The 17,165-nt window shown below is 42.6% G+C and overlaps 1 protein-coding gene across 1 annotated transcript in view; it reads left to right on the top strand.

The window, feature by feature from the left end:
- The first annotated feature begins 5,500 nt into the window (after nucleotides 1-5,500).
- Nucleotides 5,501-17,165, top strand: part of PDE6D (phosphodiesterase 6D) — a 52,759-nt gene continuing 41,094 nt past the window's right edge. The window contains exon 1 of the mRNA XM_065880884.1: nucleotides 5,501-5,725. Coding sequence (XP_065736956.1) covers nucleotides 5,676-5,725 — 50 coding nt within the window. The 5' untranslated portion in view covers nucleotides 5,501-5,675. The remainder of the gene's footprint in view (nucleotides 5,726-17,165) is intronic.

Here is a 17,165-nt window from a genome sequence, read left to right as displayed (position 1 = left end):
ACAGAGACATACTAAGCCTAATAACTACCGTTTACTGAGCGTTTTTCCATGTGCCAGGTGCTGTACATTGTCTCACTGAATTCTCATAATAACTCTAGGCCTGTCATACTATTCCCATTTTTCAGGTGACATAACTAAGCCTAAAAATCCAAAAGCCAGGGACTTCCCTGGTGGCGCAGTGGTTAAGAATCTACCTGCCCATGCAGAGGACACAGGTTCAAATCCTGGTCCGGAAAGGTCCCACAGATCATGGAGTAACTAAGCCCGTGAGCCACAACTACTGAGACTGCATGCCACAACTACTGAAGGCTGTGCACCTACAGCCCGTGCTCCACAACAAGAAAAGGCACCACAATGAGAAGCCCGTGCTCCACAACAAGAAAAGGCACCACAATGAGAAGCCCGCGCACCGCAAAGAATAGCCCCTGCTCGCCACAACTAGAGAAAGCCCTCGCGCAGCAACATAGCCCCAACACAGCCATTAATTAATTAATTATTTAAAAAATCCAAAAGCTGGTAAGTATGAAAGTCTGCTTTGAGGGCTTCCCTGGTGGCGCGGTGGTTAAGAATCCACCTGCCAATTCAGGGCACACGGGTTCGAGCCCCGGTCCGGAAAGAGCCCACATGCCACAGAGCAACTAAGCCCATGTGCCACAACTACTGAGCCTGCGCTCTAGAGCCTGCCAGCCACCACGGCTGAGCCCACGTGCCACAACTACTGAAGCCCGCACACCTAGAGCCGGTGCTCCGCAACAAAAGAAGCCACCGCAATGAGAAGCCCGCGCACCACAACGAAGAACAGCCCCTGCTCGCCGCAGCTAGAGAAAATCCACGCGCAGCAACGAAGACCCAACTCAGCCAAAAATAATTAAAAAAAAAAAGTCTGCTTTGAAATCCAGGCTATCTGAAGCCAAAGACCATGCTCTTCATCTTTATTCAGAAAATATTTTAAAATAAGCAGAAGATGGGTTGAGCCAACAATGGTTCTGTGACCAAAATGACATTCGTGGCGTTGCATCTGGTACTTACCAACTCCCCTGGAAGATGGATAAGAATGCCATGTAACTGAACACTTAGGCTGGTTCCTTTAAAGTATACACCACAGACTTTCAGGTCTTGAAGATGAGGAAAAAAACCCTATTTACCTTTCGTGCATTCGAGTGCAGAAATTAGACAGATACAAAGGAGCCGAGCACCAACGCATTCATTTATTTTAAAATTTTCTTTAGCACGTATTATGTTCTAGAAGTTTATATGAAGATAAGACAAGGTTCTTGCCCTCAAAAAGCTTCAATGTGTTAAGTGCTATGAGAGAGAGATGACAATACTTCGGAAGCACAGAAGGGAATGTGTTGGGGAAGAGAAAGTGGGCATCTTATGGGCAAAAAGGGGAAGAAAAGAGGGCAGTGACCATAGTCACAGAGGCCTGCACTGTGCAGCATACACTAATGCAGAGAAGAAACCCACAGTGACTGGAACCCAGGGTTCAAGGGTAAGAAATGAGGGCTACAGAGCTGGAGTCAGGTCATCAAGGTTCTTGGAAACCACATGCACAGCCCTATACTCAGTAAAAATCTAAATACAGCAAAGTTCCTACCTGGGAGAGCTCAAGGTTCCTGGGAGATACAGGTCCATCTGGCTAGGACAGATGATGCCACAAGGAGCCTCAGGGGTACAGATAAGGCTCTCCTGGCTGTGTCCTGGAGAGAGGTGATTTAAGGAAGGCTTCTGGAGGAAATGAGGCTTGAGTTGAGCCTGGAAGAAAGAGCAAACTCTTTCAGAGTTTGTTTGTTTGTTTTACCTTAAGGGCACTGGGGAGCTATTTAGGGTTTTTAAGCTGTGGAGGGGTCTGAATAATTGCCATTTTGGACACTAGCTGCTATAGGAATGTATTGGATGTGGAGAGAACTGGAGGCTGGGAAATGCTTGAGGTGACTGATGTATTCCAGTTAAGAGATTGTGAGATCTTGAACAAAGGTAGCTGCAGCTGGGCATGAAATAGAAGGGACATTGTTGGAGACAATTAGATACCTCAGAACCTATCAGACCTGGTGACCAGTTGAATGCAGGGATAGAAAAAGAAGATACCCCCCAGGATTCTGGCTGGGGAGGCCAGAGCTGTCTGGGGGTGGTGTTAGAGGACAGGGCTGCAGAGGAGAAGGAGCAAAGTCGGTGGTGGAAGGAGAACAACTAAGTTCTGTTTAAGCTCATAAATATTCCAGCTGTGCCTCCCCAGCCTCCAGAATAATGTCCAGACTCCAAGGCTGCAGTTAAGGCCCTTCTCAGTATGCCTCCCTCCTACCTATCCAGCTTTGTCTCGCCCCACCTCATTAGAGCCCAAACTCCATGCCTTCCCGGCCTAACAGGACTCACATCTTCCCTCTCTGACACCAGGGCCTATGCTCAAACTTGCTCTCTCTTCCTTTTCGCAGTGCTCTTCCCTCATATTTGTCTGTTCAGATTCCACCAACCATGTAGGCAAAGATTTAAACAATGCAAAAAGCACTAATCATAAAAAGGAAGCATTGAACTATGGCACTTGACTAAAATTAAGAACTTCTCTTCTCAGAAGACACGAGTACAAGACTAAAGAGGCAAGCCACCGACTTGGAAAAGATATATACAAAGCATGTATCGGACAAGGAACTCCATATCCAGACTATATAAAGGACAACAAATCAGTAAGAATTAGCCCAATTAAGAAAGTGGGCAAAAGACCTGAACAGGCACTTCACAAAAGAGGACATCAAGTAGCCAACAAGCATATGACAAGGGCTCAACACCAAAGACAATGTAAATGAAAATTATAATGAGATACCACATTTAGCCAAAATGGCTAATATTTTAAAAACTGACACCACCCTCTATTGCCAAGGGTTAAGAGTCAACTAGAACTCTCTTATGTTGCTGGTGAAGGTGAAGATTGGTACAAACATTTTGGAAAACTGGCAATATCTACTATTGCTGATCGTATGCTGTCCACACAAGCCAGCAACTCCTCTCCTAGAAATAAATGCATGAGTCCACAAAAAGAAACATTGAAGAATGTTCATTGCAGCTTCGTTAATAAAAGCCAGAAACTGGTAAATGAAAACCAAAATGCCCATGAACACTAGAGAAGGTAAATGGTGCTACATACATACAATGGAACACTACTTAGCAATTAAAAAAAAAAAGATACTGCTACATACAACATGGATGAATCTCACAAAAATATTGATGAACAAAAAAGGCCAGACTCATATTGTACTTACTGTATGATTACATTTAAATGAAATTCAAGAACAGCAAAAGTGATCTATGGTAATAGAAGTCAGAAGAGTGGTTATCAGGATGGAAGGATGCAGCACTAACTGGGAAGGGGCACCCTGGGAGGGGTGCTGGAAATGTTCAATATCTGGATTCGGGGGTTGGTGACAGGTGTATACATATGCCAAAACTGTGCTCTTGCTGTATGTGTTACACTTCATTAACAAAAAAGATTTACAGATAAAACTTTTTAACAGAAAAAAGTCCTACCCATGCCACTTCCTCCATCAAGTTTTGCCAGCTGAAATATATCTTTCCATGGGGGCCTCTGTAGCCTTCTAATGTCCTTGCTTTTGTGCCATTCATCACAGTTCATCTTGAATTTCAGTGGAGTCTCTTTTTTTCCCTAACTAGATGGTTATCTTGCTTGTGGCAGTGACCATGCCTTTCACCTTCTACCAACAGAGAGTCTGGCAAATAACAAAAGCTGAAAAAGGTGTTTGTTGAATTACATGGAAGGAAAACTTGGGTGGGTGCCCAGAAAGGTGAAAGGGGTACAGGAAGAGGAAGGAAGGCCTAGGAAAAGAGATAGCAGATCTCCAAGGAAACCTTAAGCTACAATTTTACCTAGTTTCTGAAATCATATTAAATGTCGCCTTGAGTAAAAAAGAACAAATCAAAATACCAAGTCTTACCTAGACTGAGGATAAACAAACATTGCACTCCTTCACTTGCAGGAAAGCCACCAAATAAATGTTTACCTAATGTCGACTGAAGAAAAACGCACAACCTAAAAGTTGTGAGTTATGTTTTATTTGGGGACCTTACTGAGGACTATAGCCCAGGAGACAGCCTCTCAGATAGCTCTGAGGAACTGCTCCGAAGAGGTAACAGAGGAACCAGGATACAAAGGAGTTTTTGCTGAAAAGAAAATATGTAACTGAACATCAAAAGATTACTGCTAATCAACAAAAAACAGACATCTCAAATAAATGATTTTAGTGCTTTTCTATGTATGGGAAGATGCAAGTGTCTGAGCTCATTGAAATTATTCCTTAGATATGCGTCTTAATTATCTGGGGCAAGTATCCTGTTTTTCTCCATCCTGAATTCCCCTCTGGGCCCATCTTCAAGGGTGGCTTCAGTGGCTGATGGCTTGATGGTGGCCAAAATTTGTTGTTTACTGGAATGGCAGGCAACATTGTTTACTGAAAATGGCAGACAACACCTCTGGGTGTTTCAACCGTGATGGGAAGACTTCACCAAGGAGAGTAAGATCGCATAGCCATGCTGCTAAAAATATCATCACCCTAGTGTAGTGGAAAAAGCCCAGACTGCAGGAGACTTAGAACCGAATTCTAACTCTGCCCCAACTTGCTGTGATCCCTCAACAATCTCTTTGCCTCTCTGGGCCTCAGTTTCTTCATATATAAAAATAACAGGGGTTGGATTAGCAAATTCTCTTAAGTCTAACTGTACTGATATTCTGAGTATACAATCGATATCTCTCTCAGTCCAACGCAGGAGCACACCAGAAACCCCTGCAAAACACCTAAACGGCGCCCCAGGCCAACGAACAAGTACGACTTGAAGGAGTCGTTTGTTATATTATCTTTCATAATTTAATCAGTGTTTGTGTTTGTTGTTTCGTCCTTACCATGATTTGCAGGAGATTTCTGAGTTCCATGCAAATAGAAGTTACCTCTCTGTGGGCTGTCATCTTTTGAGGCTGAAGAGGATCTTCCCGCCTGGTTTCAAGTCTAGGGATTCAGAAACCACGAAACCTACAAGCAGGTTTATGAACTTGCGCGCACTGCGCGGCACACTGGAATCTAAGTTACAGAGGAATTGAGTGCAGGGAATGCTGGGATTTGTAGTCCCTGGGCTTTCTGTTGCGTGTTGGGATCTGTGGTCCCCCGGGCTCTCCCCTGGAATGCTGGGAAGTGTAGTCTCCGCCACATCTCACAGGGCAACCTGCCGTTATCTCAGAGCCCTACTGTGCCCAGCGGCAGGAGCGGCCTCGAAGCGAGCCTCTGCAGATCTGAAGCCAACCCTCCGCAGGGTCAAACTCTAGGCAACAACACCAAATGAAAATTTTGTCCTACGGGACTTCCCGGGGAGGGCCCTTCCCATTGACGCTCTCCGTCCCCCTGCGAAGCCGCTGAATGTTTCTATTGGTTGATCAAGATGCCAATCGCCGAGGTGGGCTTTCCATTGGCTTCAGAGCGGGCGCTCCGAGGCTAGAGGGAAGGAGAAGGGATCAGGAGCGGGAGCTGAGGGAAAAGAGGTCGGTCCGGGTGTGGACGCTGTCGCTGCTCGCCCGAGGTCTGCAGGCCGGGCTGCGGCTCAGTCCTCGGCTCCTGGGCACAGTCTACGAGGCTCCGCCGGGCCAGCGTGGGAGAGTCGCAGGCGGCGGCCGCCGCATCATGTCAACCAAGGACGAGCGGGCCAGGGAGATCCTGAGGGGCTTCAAACTGTATCCTCCCAGGAGCGGGGCTGGGCCGGGAGGACTTGGGAGGCGGCCGCTCACTGAGGAGACCGGCTGGGGGCCGGCCGCGCCAGGTGGGCACCCGAGGAGAGGGCGGCGGGAAGGGAAAAAAGGAACGCCGTCCCAGGCCGCCGGCGGGACCGGGCGCGGGAGGCGGGGAAAGGGGCGTCCGGAGGGAGGGAGGGGAGTTTGATGGGGGCCCCGTGGGTAGAGGCGGAGGAGCCGCGGAATTGGGCTGAGAGAGGGGCCGGGCGTCGGAGACAGGTGTCGGGAGGCGCGCTTGGGTCCGAGAAGAGAGGCCGGGAAGGGTCTGCGGCCCGCAGGGGAGGGCCGAGGGGGCGCGGTGGGCTGGCCTCGAAGCCTAGCTGCCTCTTTGGCGGGAAGCCCACCAGGGCAGCAGGGAAAAGTGACTTGGAGCGAGTGACCTTGTGTGGGACAAATGCAGGCGCTGGTGTTGAACTCTCTCGGGTTCTCCCCTCCTATTCCCGCCCCCCAACCCCGGTCTTGTTTCCACAACTTCTCTTGCTCACTTGTGGCTCTTTCCAGGGTTGGAGTGGAGGAAGGTGGGGAGTGAGAAGTCCGAGGTGGACCTCATCGTAACTCTGTCTTGGCCCTTGGAGGCACTGGACGGTCGCTGCTTCTCCCTCAGCTCCTCAGTTTTCTTTCCAGCGAAATGAGAGCCCTAAATTTGTGCGTGCGAAGCCTTGAGGAGTTATTATGGTTTTGCACTGGGACTCCTGGCAAAGGTGTCTGCTCCCTCGATTTTGTGTGGTTGACGCGTAGACATGGTGGAGCTGTCCAGCAATTATTTGATGACGTTGGGGACACGGTAGCATTTAGCAGGATATCGAAATCATTGCCTCAGGCCTGTGGTGGTGCCGCGGGTGCAACCTTCTCCCCTTCCGTAGTGAAGCTTTGTGTTTTAATGGAATGTTAATCTGTGACCATATGATGCAGATGAAAAAACGCAATCTCGTTCGTTCCAGTCTTACATTTTCCTGCTGACCTTAATCTCTTCTTACATCCTATGGCTACAATATGGAACACTCTTAAATTTGTCTCTCAGTGACGATGTAGGGTTCCTCTCCTGGAGGTTTCGTCAGGCACTCAGTTCTCTGAGCTGCCAGTGTGTTTCCACAGTGTCCATTTCACCCCTGCAAATTTTAATTGCTTTGTCATAATCAGAAACCAAGTTGGTAGTAAGTTTTAGAACACAACAGCAAAAAAGTTACAGGAAGTTTTGGATGTACAAATGAAACTTTTCAAATGGAAGCTGACCTGCTGTGTTTTTTTTTTAAGGGAAGGCCTTTACATACTGCCATTCATGATGGACTTTCAGTACTTTTATGCAGTGATGTTTAGTAACAGCCTCTTTTATAGCTCCATGTACCTTCCCGTGTTTCTCTTCATAATAGTGCCTATAAGTAGATAGGCATGGCTGAAGTAGTAGAAAAGCTATGACATGGATTTTATTTTTCCCTTAAGTAATTTATATTATTACTTAACGTTTATGCTGTAAACAGTAAACTGGAGACTATGGAGAATTGAGAGATTTCACAAGCCATGTTTTTGTCTGGAGTTAACATTGTTGCTGAAAGTAAGAGTCTTTTTAATGGCTTTTGAACACCCCAAAAAGGTAAAGTTTGAGCTTCTCACCTTCAGTCTTGTCTCTTGAACCTTGTTCAAGAGAAACTTTGGCTCTTGAGAAAGAGGCTAAGGGACAAATATGGAAAAGAATAGAAAGCAGAATCTGTGTCGTTTAGCGCATCAAGAAACAGGTTTTCAGGGAAAATTTGACCTGGGCTGATTAAATCACAAGGGAAGCAGCCACCAAAAAACAGTTAGCATGGGAGCAAAGGAATGCTCATCCTCTGGTGGCCTTTATTGACATCTGAGAATTAAGAGAGAAAAGGAAAGGAGTTCTAGGATTTGTTACTACCTTCAGGAGAAAATAAAATTAACATTTTAGTAAGAAACTACCTGACTACTGTCCACCTTTTATTGCATAAATTGTTTTTCTGAACTTTCACAGCATCTGTTTCTGAAGAGTTTTTTTTTTTTTTTTTTTTTTAAATTAATTTATTTATTTATTTTTGGCTGTGTTGGGTCTTCGTTTCTGTGTGTGGGCTTTCTCTAGTTGTGGCAAGCGGGGGCCACTCTTCACCGCGATGCACGGGCCTCTCACTGTCGCGGCCTCTCTTGTTGTGGAGCACAAGCTCCAGACGTGCAGGCTCAGTAGTTGTGGCTTACGGGCCTAGTTGCTCCGGGGCATGTGGGATCTTCCCAGACCAGGGCTTGAACCCATGTCCCCTGCATTGGCAGGCAGATTCTCAGCCACTGCGCCACCAGGGAAGCCCATTCTGAAGAGTTTTTACTACAAAAAGAAATCACCATTTTATTCTTCTACCAACAATGTTGATAATACTCATTTGCCACATTGACTATGTTGGTCTTTTTTATTTTTGTCAGTTTGAACAACAGATGACATCTTGTTTTAATTTGTATTTCCCTGATGCCTGGATCCCTGGAGAGGTCATATAGGATAGTGGTTCGGTGCTATACTGGCCTGTAGAGCTATACTCTCAGCATTGGAATTCTAGCCCTGCACTCCTGGTTGTGTGTCCCTGAGCAGCTTCTTTAACTGCTGCCACAATTTTTTCCACTGTAAAAAGGGATAAAAATAATACCTTATCTCCTAGGGTTGTTGGGAGGATTAAATGAGTTGATATTGAAAGCACGTAGCCAAGCTCCTGATGCCTAGTAAGCATTATGTATTAGCTATTATGGTTGTCGTTGTTGTTAGTAGAGAAGTCACAGAGTCTTCTGTTTGGCCATTTCTTTTTCTTCGTGAATTGCTTATTGATATTGAATTGTTTATTTTTCTTACTGTTTTGTAGGTGTTCTTTCTTGTAGTATCAATCCTTTGCCTGTATTGTACGTTGCACATCTTTTCTCTCAATGTATTGCTTGTCTGTTTTTTGTTGAACAGAAATTTTAAATTATCACTTCAAATTCATCAGTATTATTCATGTGGCTTCTGAATTTTGTGTCTCGTTTAAGAAGACCTTCCTTATCTTCAGGTTAATTAAATAGCCTCTTTTTTTCTCTTTGTAATGTTTAGCTCTTTAATCCATCTGAAATGTATTTACACAGATGGTATGTGGTAGAAATCTAACTTCCTTTGCTATTTGGATAGCCAGTTGTCCACTCTGTGTACTAAGTAGTTAGGCCATCCTTTCCCCTCTGTTTTGAAAGCTATCTTTGTCAAATACTAAGTCTCCATAAGACATGGGTTTATTTTTGGAATATTTCTGTTTCATCGGTCTGTTTATCTCTTCCCATTCCTTTCCTGTACGCATTAGTTCAATTATTATAGTTTTATAGTATGATTTAGTACAGTTTACAATAGGATTGATATGTCATGAACAGAGTTATGTGTTTGAAGTCATATTATAAGTACCTTGTAAATATTCATGCCCTTTTTATACAAATAGAAGCTTGCCCATATGCCCATAATAGATACTCAGTAAGTATGAATAACATACTTCATAAATCAGGGATAGTCTTTGTGTCTGAGAGAATTCAACATAAACTTTTATATTTGTCATAAGTCTTTTCAAAAATAAAATATTTAAATTTTTTTTTTTTTTTTTTTGGCCACACGGGCTTGTGGGATCTCAGTTCCCTGACCAGGGATCAAACCTGTGCCCCCTGCAGTGGAAGCTCGGAGCCCTAACCACTGGACCACCAGGGAATTCCCAAGATTTCTTTTTCACATCATCTCCACCCCACTGCTTTTAGCTCATACACATTAAGAATCTTACATTTCTTTCTTGTTTGTTAAAAACATAACATTTTGTAGTTATAAACTAAAGTTTATAAAGTGAATGAAATATTACTTGGGGAACAAATATGATTCTCCTGCAAAGTTTTGAATTTGAGTGTTTTAAGTAGCTGTTATGGAGATTTTGTTTGTAAATCCTGCGTTCCCCATTTCATTCATTCAACAAAGGTCTTTCGGGAGACTTCTGAACAGGCACTGTGCGCTTAAAGGACATAAAAATGAATGAGTCACAAACCCTTCTTTCCAGAAGTCTAACCATCTTTGTGTCTGTTTAGAAGGGATATCTTCAAGAGCTATGCATTTTTTAAAATAGTATTGAATTTTTCTTTTACAAATTCAAGCTACCTAGAAATGACCTTTGTTAATATTTCAATATAGCCTTCTGATGTACCTAATGTTTTTCCTTTTATTAAAATGGAATCATAAGTATTATTTTAAAGCTTTTAAACTTAATAAATTTACCACGTTCATAATTTTCAAAGATAGTTGCTTTCAGTGACGTAGATTTGTCACTAAAAGTCTTCTTATACTAGTTTTCTAGTATAGGCTGTAATGCCGTGTTCGGCCTGTTCAAATTACTTTTTCCTCAACATAAGTCCATAACTTTACTAAATTATACCAAGAAACTGACACATTGCCATAAGAAAGGATTATGCTTTTATGATTTCATTATTTTTGATCCATCTGGAATTTGCTTGGGTATAAGGTATGAAGCAGATTTAATTTTTTTAAAGATTAGCTAATTGTCTCCATTTCTTTCTTTACTTATACTCCAGATATTAATATAATATCCAGAATATAAATGACTGCCTGCAAATCAATAAGATAAATATTTAACTCAAAATGGGCAAAGGATATGAACAAATAGTTCACAGAAGAAAGATGCAAATGACCAATGAATAAATTCAGAGATGTTCAACCCTATTAAAATAACAGACTATCCCTTTTTTCCCAATTAACTGACAAAAATTTAAAAGACTGATAATATTCAGTGTTGACAACTATTGTGGAAAAGGGATGCTTCATTTGCTCTGTGTGTGTGTGTCTGTGTGTTTGTGTGTGTGTGTGTATGTGTGTGTGTGAGAGAGAGAGAGACCTTTATGGACAGTGATTGATATCTATCAGAAGTTTTCGTGTAAGCTCAGTAAAGCAGAGCTGTCACCAGTGGACTCTAGGTTCAGACTTTATTACCCGCACCACTGTGACCCGAGGCAGAGCACTCAAACTCTGAACCTCACTATCCATTTCATTTCTTTAGAGGGTTGACTGCTGTATTATTTTTTTATTAATACTTAATATTATTAACGATAATAATAGCGTTAATATTTCTGTAAAACCACTTATTTTTCTGAGGTATAACCAATGACTTCATGCTATCATTCTCTTTCTAACTGAGCAACTGTAATATCTGTTTTGCCTCTGAAGAAATTAATCAGTTGAGAAGCATTGTTGTGTACCTAGTGTTTAGCTTGTTTTCTAGCAGCTAATCACATTCCAATTTATGGCAGGTGAGCAAAAAAAGAACCAGTTTGGCTCAGAAGGTTTCTGAAAGCACCTTTCACTTGTGTTCTTGCATTTCCTCTCCATAGTTTGCTCCTGGATCTCCCACATTCTCTTTCTCACAGCACCTTGATCTTTAACTTTACCTCCAGTCAAAAATAGTTGGCTTTACATCTTCTATTCACTTAGATTTCCTTGTTAAGAATAGTAGACTGTTGAACTTTTCTTGAATGTCAGTATTGCCTAAGAGGTGCCTTGGCCAAGTGTTAAAAATGAGTCTGGGGTTTATAATTCCTAAAATACAGTTTTTATCTTATCAACTCAAATTTTGGGAAAGCAACCAAAACATACCACCCATACAGCCAATAAATACACAGAGTGTGTTGATCACAGATTGTCTAGTAATAGACTTCATGTAGATTGTGATCGATAGTTTGTTCTCCAGAATCCTCCTGCATGGGCTCCGAGAAGTTGTTATCGTTATCCTGAATGGATTAAATGACTATAACGTCCTATTGATTTTGTTATTTAGGATTTTTAAACAGGAATTGCTGCTTTTGCATTTGGGGGAGGAATTTGGAATATAATTAGATACTTATAGTCTTCTTCAGACCTTCTAAATTTCTTCCCAGGATTGTGTTTCTAGTGAAATATTATATTAACCTCTGGAAAAATGAAACAGAATATGGTAAGACTCTCATGGAAAGTTCTGGTTGTATCATCACTGTATTTGGTAAAGGACTGTCAATAGGGCTGAGGTTTGCCAGCTCTAGGTTCTTATTAGGCTTGACCTCACTTTTGCCTCACAGGCTTCACTTGTTAGCACTCTGCATCCACAAATCCCCATGTTAGAGGAGGCCTTGACTTCTTAAAGTATGGACCTGTCCCTATTCCTGAGCTTTAGCATCATAGGAAGATATTGTAAAGGGAAGGCCATCTTTCTGGTAATCTGACTGTTCCAGCCATTGCTTGAATGCTTAAAACTCAAATTATCAAGATTTTAGGAGCAACATTCTTCTTTTGCTTTTGATCTGCTGATAATTTTGAAGCTGAGAGGAAAAGCAAATATATTTTCTTATAGTCCAATATCCATAAAGATCTCAGTGGATTGGACTAAATAAGCACGCTGTTTATAGAGGAATTTGCTTAGGCTGCTGTGGGGGGGAGGGGTACAGCAAAGTGGAACTGGTCCAGAGGAGAGGCACTTGAAACATGTCGGTACAATAACTGGAGAACTGAGGAGGATTAACCTGAAGATGAGTTGGGCAAAGGATATGAGTATTCTAAAGTTTAAAAAACTGTTCTAGGGGCTTCCCTGGTGGCACAGCGGTCAAGAATCCGCTTGCCAATGCAGGGGACACGGGTTAGAGCCCTGGTCCAGGAAGATCCCACGTCGCGGAGCAACTAAGCCCGTGCACCACAACTACTGAAGCCTGTGCTCTGCAACAAGAGAAGACACCACAATGAGAAGCCTGCTCACCGCAACAAAGAGTAGCCCCCACTCGCCTCAACTAGAGAAAGCCCACGCGCAGCAATGAAGACCCAGTGCAGCCAAAAAAAAAAAATATCTGTCTAAAGAAGAAAAAGTAAATGTGTTCTGTGTGGCTCTCAGAGGATACAAGGTTAGAAGTTACAGGGGACAGAGTTTAGCCCAGTTTTAATAATTAGAGTTACCTGAAGAAAAAAATTGTTTCAGAAAATATTTTAAGCACCAGATGGATGCCTGTCCATCAGGAGTATTGCAGAAGGAAATTATGTATGCATCAGATAAGGCATTAGAGTAGATGAACTCCAGAAGGACTCAAATCCTTTCAACACTGCAATCCTTTGATTTGGTGACAACCTTTCTTAGTTAACAAGGACTCTTTTCAGCAATATTTCTATTAAGGTATGTACTACACCTAAAATAGGCAAAACATTTTTTGTGTGACTTGAAATAATTAAAACATGATATTGTTTCCTTTTTGTTTTTCAGACAACTCTTTTTAGATTAATACTACTCAGTATTAATGATGTATTTTGTTTAGTGCATTGCGGATCCACTGATTTCAAAGTTAGGGAGAGCAATTTTTGCCTCTGAATTTGGATAAAGTCTAGAGAACTAAACATAAATAGCTCTAATATAAATAACACTTTAAATATAGCCACAAGAAGAAAGGGGATAGCCTAATAATATTTGACATTCTTGTAGTCTTTTTCAGTTTTTCAAAGCACTTTCACATATTATTACAATATTACAACTCTACACATTATTATCCATACTTTATAAATGGGGGAAATAAGGATTGACAAGGTTGTCACTCAGATGAAGTCAGAACCTTAATTTAAACCTTGGTTTGTCTTTCTACAAACTACTGTTTTGTGTAGTACACCCTGATTCCTCTCTGGAGAATTTATTTTTGTTACCGTATTATCGATTTTGAGTTTAAAATTTTTCCTCAGTGTTTAAGTCACAGATTTATTTTTCACTTGAACATTATTCTCTTCCATAGCGATCACATCCCCTATATTCTTCTTTGTTTTTCCTCACCTCTCAGATACAGAGGGCAGAATTTAGCTTGGGATAAGGAAGAATTTTCTAACAATTAGCGTTAGCTGAAAAAAAGACATTTTCCAGAAACTATTGAAGCAGCATGTATTTTTCTGCTAGGACTGCCACAACAAAATACCAAAATACAGCAGACATTTATTTCTCAACAGTTCTGGAGGCTAGGAAGTCCAAAATCAAGGTACTGACTGATTTGATTCCTGGCTTACAGATGTCCGCCTTCTCCCTGTGTCCTCACATGGTAGAGAGTGGATGGGCAAATTGTAGGAGTCATAACTATTATACCATGTGTGGCACCGCTACCTGTCTGACTGTTCTACTTGGAAAGGGTGGTTCATAGATCACTGCAAGGAAAAGAAAAAAAAATTTTTAAGGGACTAAATGTGAGAATCAAGCCTGATCACTTACTTTCATGGAATAAGAAGTAAGAGATTTAAAAGCCTTTGCTTTGGGGCTTCCCTTGTGGCACAGTGGTTGGGAGTCTGCCTCCCGATGCAGGGGACGCGGGTTCGTGCCCTGGTCCGGGAGGATCCCACATGCCGCGGAGCGGCTGGGCCCGTGAGCTGTGGCCGCTGAGCCTGTGCGTCCGGAGCCTGTGCTCTGCAACGGGAGAGGCCACAGCAGTGAGAGGCCCGCGTACTGCAAAAAAAAAAAAAAAAAAAAAAAAGCCTTTGCTTTTGAGCCACCTTCTGTGAGAAGGATAAAGGCAGAGGCCTTACTGCTGCCACTTATCTGGTGGTTCATTCAGACATGTGTTTACAGGGTCTATAAGTGCCAGGTAATTTGCTAAACCCAAGAGATACGAAATGATAAGCCAGTTTCTATATCCAAAGAACTTTTATGAGGGAGGGAGGGAGAGACAGAGACAGAGATGTTAACAATCAAAATATAGTGTGATTAGTGCCTAGTAGTATGAAGTACTGTGGAACCTCAGAAGTAATGTGGGACCTGCTGCTGGAGGTGTTCTGGAAGACTTCAGAATTGTCATTTGAATCGCATCTTGGATGATGAGTAGCTGTCGAGCAGTTTAGTTTTAAGGATACTGGGGAGGACTTCCCTGGTGGCGCAGTGGTTAAGAATCCACCTGCCAACACAGGGGACATGAGTTCTGATCCCTGGCCCAGGAAGATCCCGCATGCTGCGGAGCAACTAAGCCTGTGCACCACAACTACTGAGCCTGCGCTCTAGAGCCCGCGAACCACAACTGCTGAGCCCGTGTGCCACAACTATTGAAGCCTGCACGCCTAGAGCCCATGCTCCACAACAAGAGAAGCTACCGCAATGAGAAGCCCGCGCACCGCAACGAAGAGTAGCCCCAGCTCGCCACAACTAGAGAAAGCCAGTGTGCAGGAACGAAGACCCAACACAGCCAAACATACATACATACATACATAAGTAAAAATAAAGATACTGGGGAGTAAGAGAGGAAGGAAGGTGATGGCATGAAAAATGAGGAAGGGGAGGGTTTCAGAGGGGAGTTGGAGTCAAGAATGAGGAAGAATGAGGATCAAAAACAAGTCCTTGAAATTGCTGGAAATTTCATTCACTCATTGAATATTTGAGACTACTGGAAGTCCCATAACACCTTGTAGGTCACTGGTGATCTTTTTGAGAATAGCAGATTTTGAGAATAGTAGGTGTTTGGGGAAGCAAATTAACTATCATTTGCCAAGATTAAAAAATGGATACTAGATGAGGAAATAAATTCAGCAAGAATAGATTACTCTTCCAAGAAACCTGGTGATTTGAGAAAGCAGAGATTAGAGGAGTAGGTAGATTTTACTAAAGGACGGAAGTCACTTATTTAAGCTTATCCAGCTTTGTGCAAGTTGCTTAACACCCGTAAAACAAAGATGCTTGCTCTGTCTGCCTTACAGAGGTGTTATGAAATTTGAGTGGAATAATATATGCCAACTAACTTTGAAAACTATAGCTCCATAGCTGTATTATGCTTACTATAACATTGTTAAAGTTACTTATTTATCTTTGTTTTGAAGTGCAGTGTTGCTTTCTATTTTGCAAATTTGTAGGTTTCAGGTTTCGGGGTGTTGATAAAGCCAGAGTCATAGTGATCCTTTTTTTTTTACTCCAGATTAGACATCTGAAGCCTTTTTCACAATTCTGGGAAGTAATTATGGCTGTTGGAGTGATAGCAAAATAAGCCCCCTAGGGCTTCCCTGATGGCGCAGTGGTTGAGAATCTGCCTGCCAACGCAGGGGACACGGGTTCGTGCCCCAGTCCGGGAAGATCCCACATGCCACGGAGCGGCTAGGCCTGTGAGCCATGGCTGCTGAGCCTGCGCGTCTGTAGCCTGTGCTCCACAATGGGAGAGGCCACAACAGTGAGAGGCCAGTGTACCGCAAAAAAAAAAAAAAAAAAAAAAAGCCCCCTACATGACACGTATGTCCCATTTGAAAGCCAAAATCATCTTTGGCTTTGCTTTTTTTTTTTTTTAAAGATGGCTGTAATTTGAGGAAGTTGATTTCTCAGTACTGTAGCATTTTTAAAGCTAGGTAAAATTCAGGATCTCCGAATGTGGATTTCGATAGGATTTAAGGTAATATCCCCATTCCTCTGAATAATGTATAAGAAACAGTTGCTGATCCTTTTGGGAATGCACCTCAGGAAAGTGCCTTCTGTTATCTCTTCTTCGATCAGGTGGTTCTGGGAAGCAAATAAAAATGCAAAGGGAGTCTCTATGAATCTCTTTGGTTATGTCTATTCTAGTTCGTTTCTGAGCAGTTTCAGGCACATAACTGCACATATATCAGTAGAATAATAGACCTACTAGAAAAAGAAAGGTTTGTTTCACTGTTTCACTTTGCTAGTGAGAGGACTGTGTTACGTTTCAAATAGCGATCTTTTTCTCATTACTAAATTTCTTGCCTCCACTGGTTCCCAGACCAGTTTGAATTTTGATTGTATGCTTTCCAAGCATAGTACCTCTGCCAGGGCCAGAGTATCATTTCACAGGCATATCACCACTGACTGCAGTGCTGCATATTATGTGTCAAGGATACTGAAACCAGGTTTCTCAGGGATCCGTTTATATTTTCTCACCTTGTCCCCATAAATAGGAAAAGTACCACAGGGAAAAATCACTGGGAACTTATTGGTCAAAGAAAGATGTTTAACTGCCCATCAATTAGAACCGGTTCTTAAAATATACTAAAAAATAGGCTGCTCTGTATAACCAATGCTAGTGCAGGAGGAGCCTAAGAGGAGGGCTTTGATATTTAAGAATTAATGAAAGCGGGAGTAGGAGAAGGAAGTGAGTTCAGAGAGTGAACAAGGAAGAGAGAGTTTGAGAGGGGAGAGATCATAAAGGCAGAGTGTTAAAGGACAGAGAACAAGAGCAAAAAGAAAAAAACACAACCAAAAACTAGGTAAGCGGAGCCAAGGAAGGCATTCCTATGATGAAAATGTTCGGGATACCACTAAACAGAAACTCCCTTTGTTTCCTGCTGGTCATTGCAGCTGCTTCCACCCCAGAGGAATGAGAGGGGGAAGTTTTTCTTCATGCCTGTGACCTTGGT

The sequence above is a fragment of the Phocoena phocoena genome, chromosome 7 (assembly GCF_963924675.1).
Source record: "Phocoena phocoena chromosome 7, mPhoPho1.1, whole genome shotgun sequence".
In the NCBI taxonomy this organism is placed as follows: Eukaryota; Metazoa; Chordata; class Mammalia; order Artiodactyla; family Phocoenidae; genus Phocoena; species Phocoena phocoena.
This window is presented reverse-complemented; position numbering and strand designations above follow the sequence as displayed.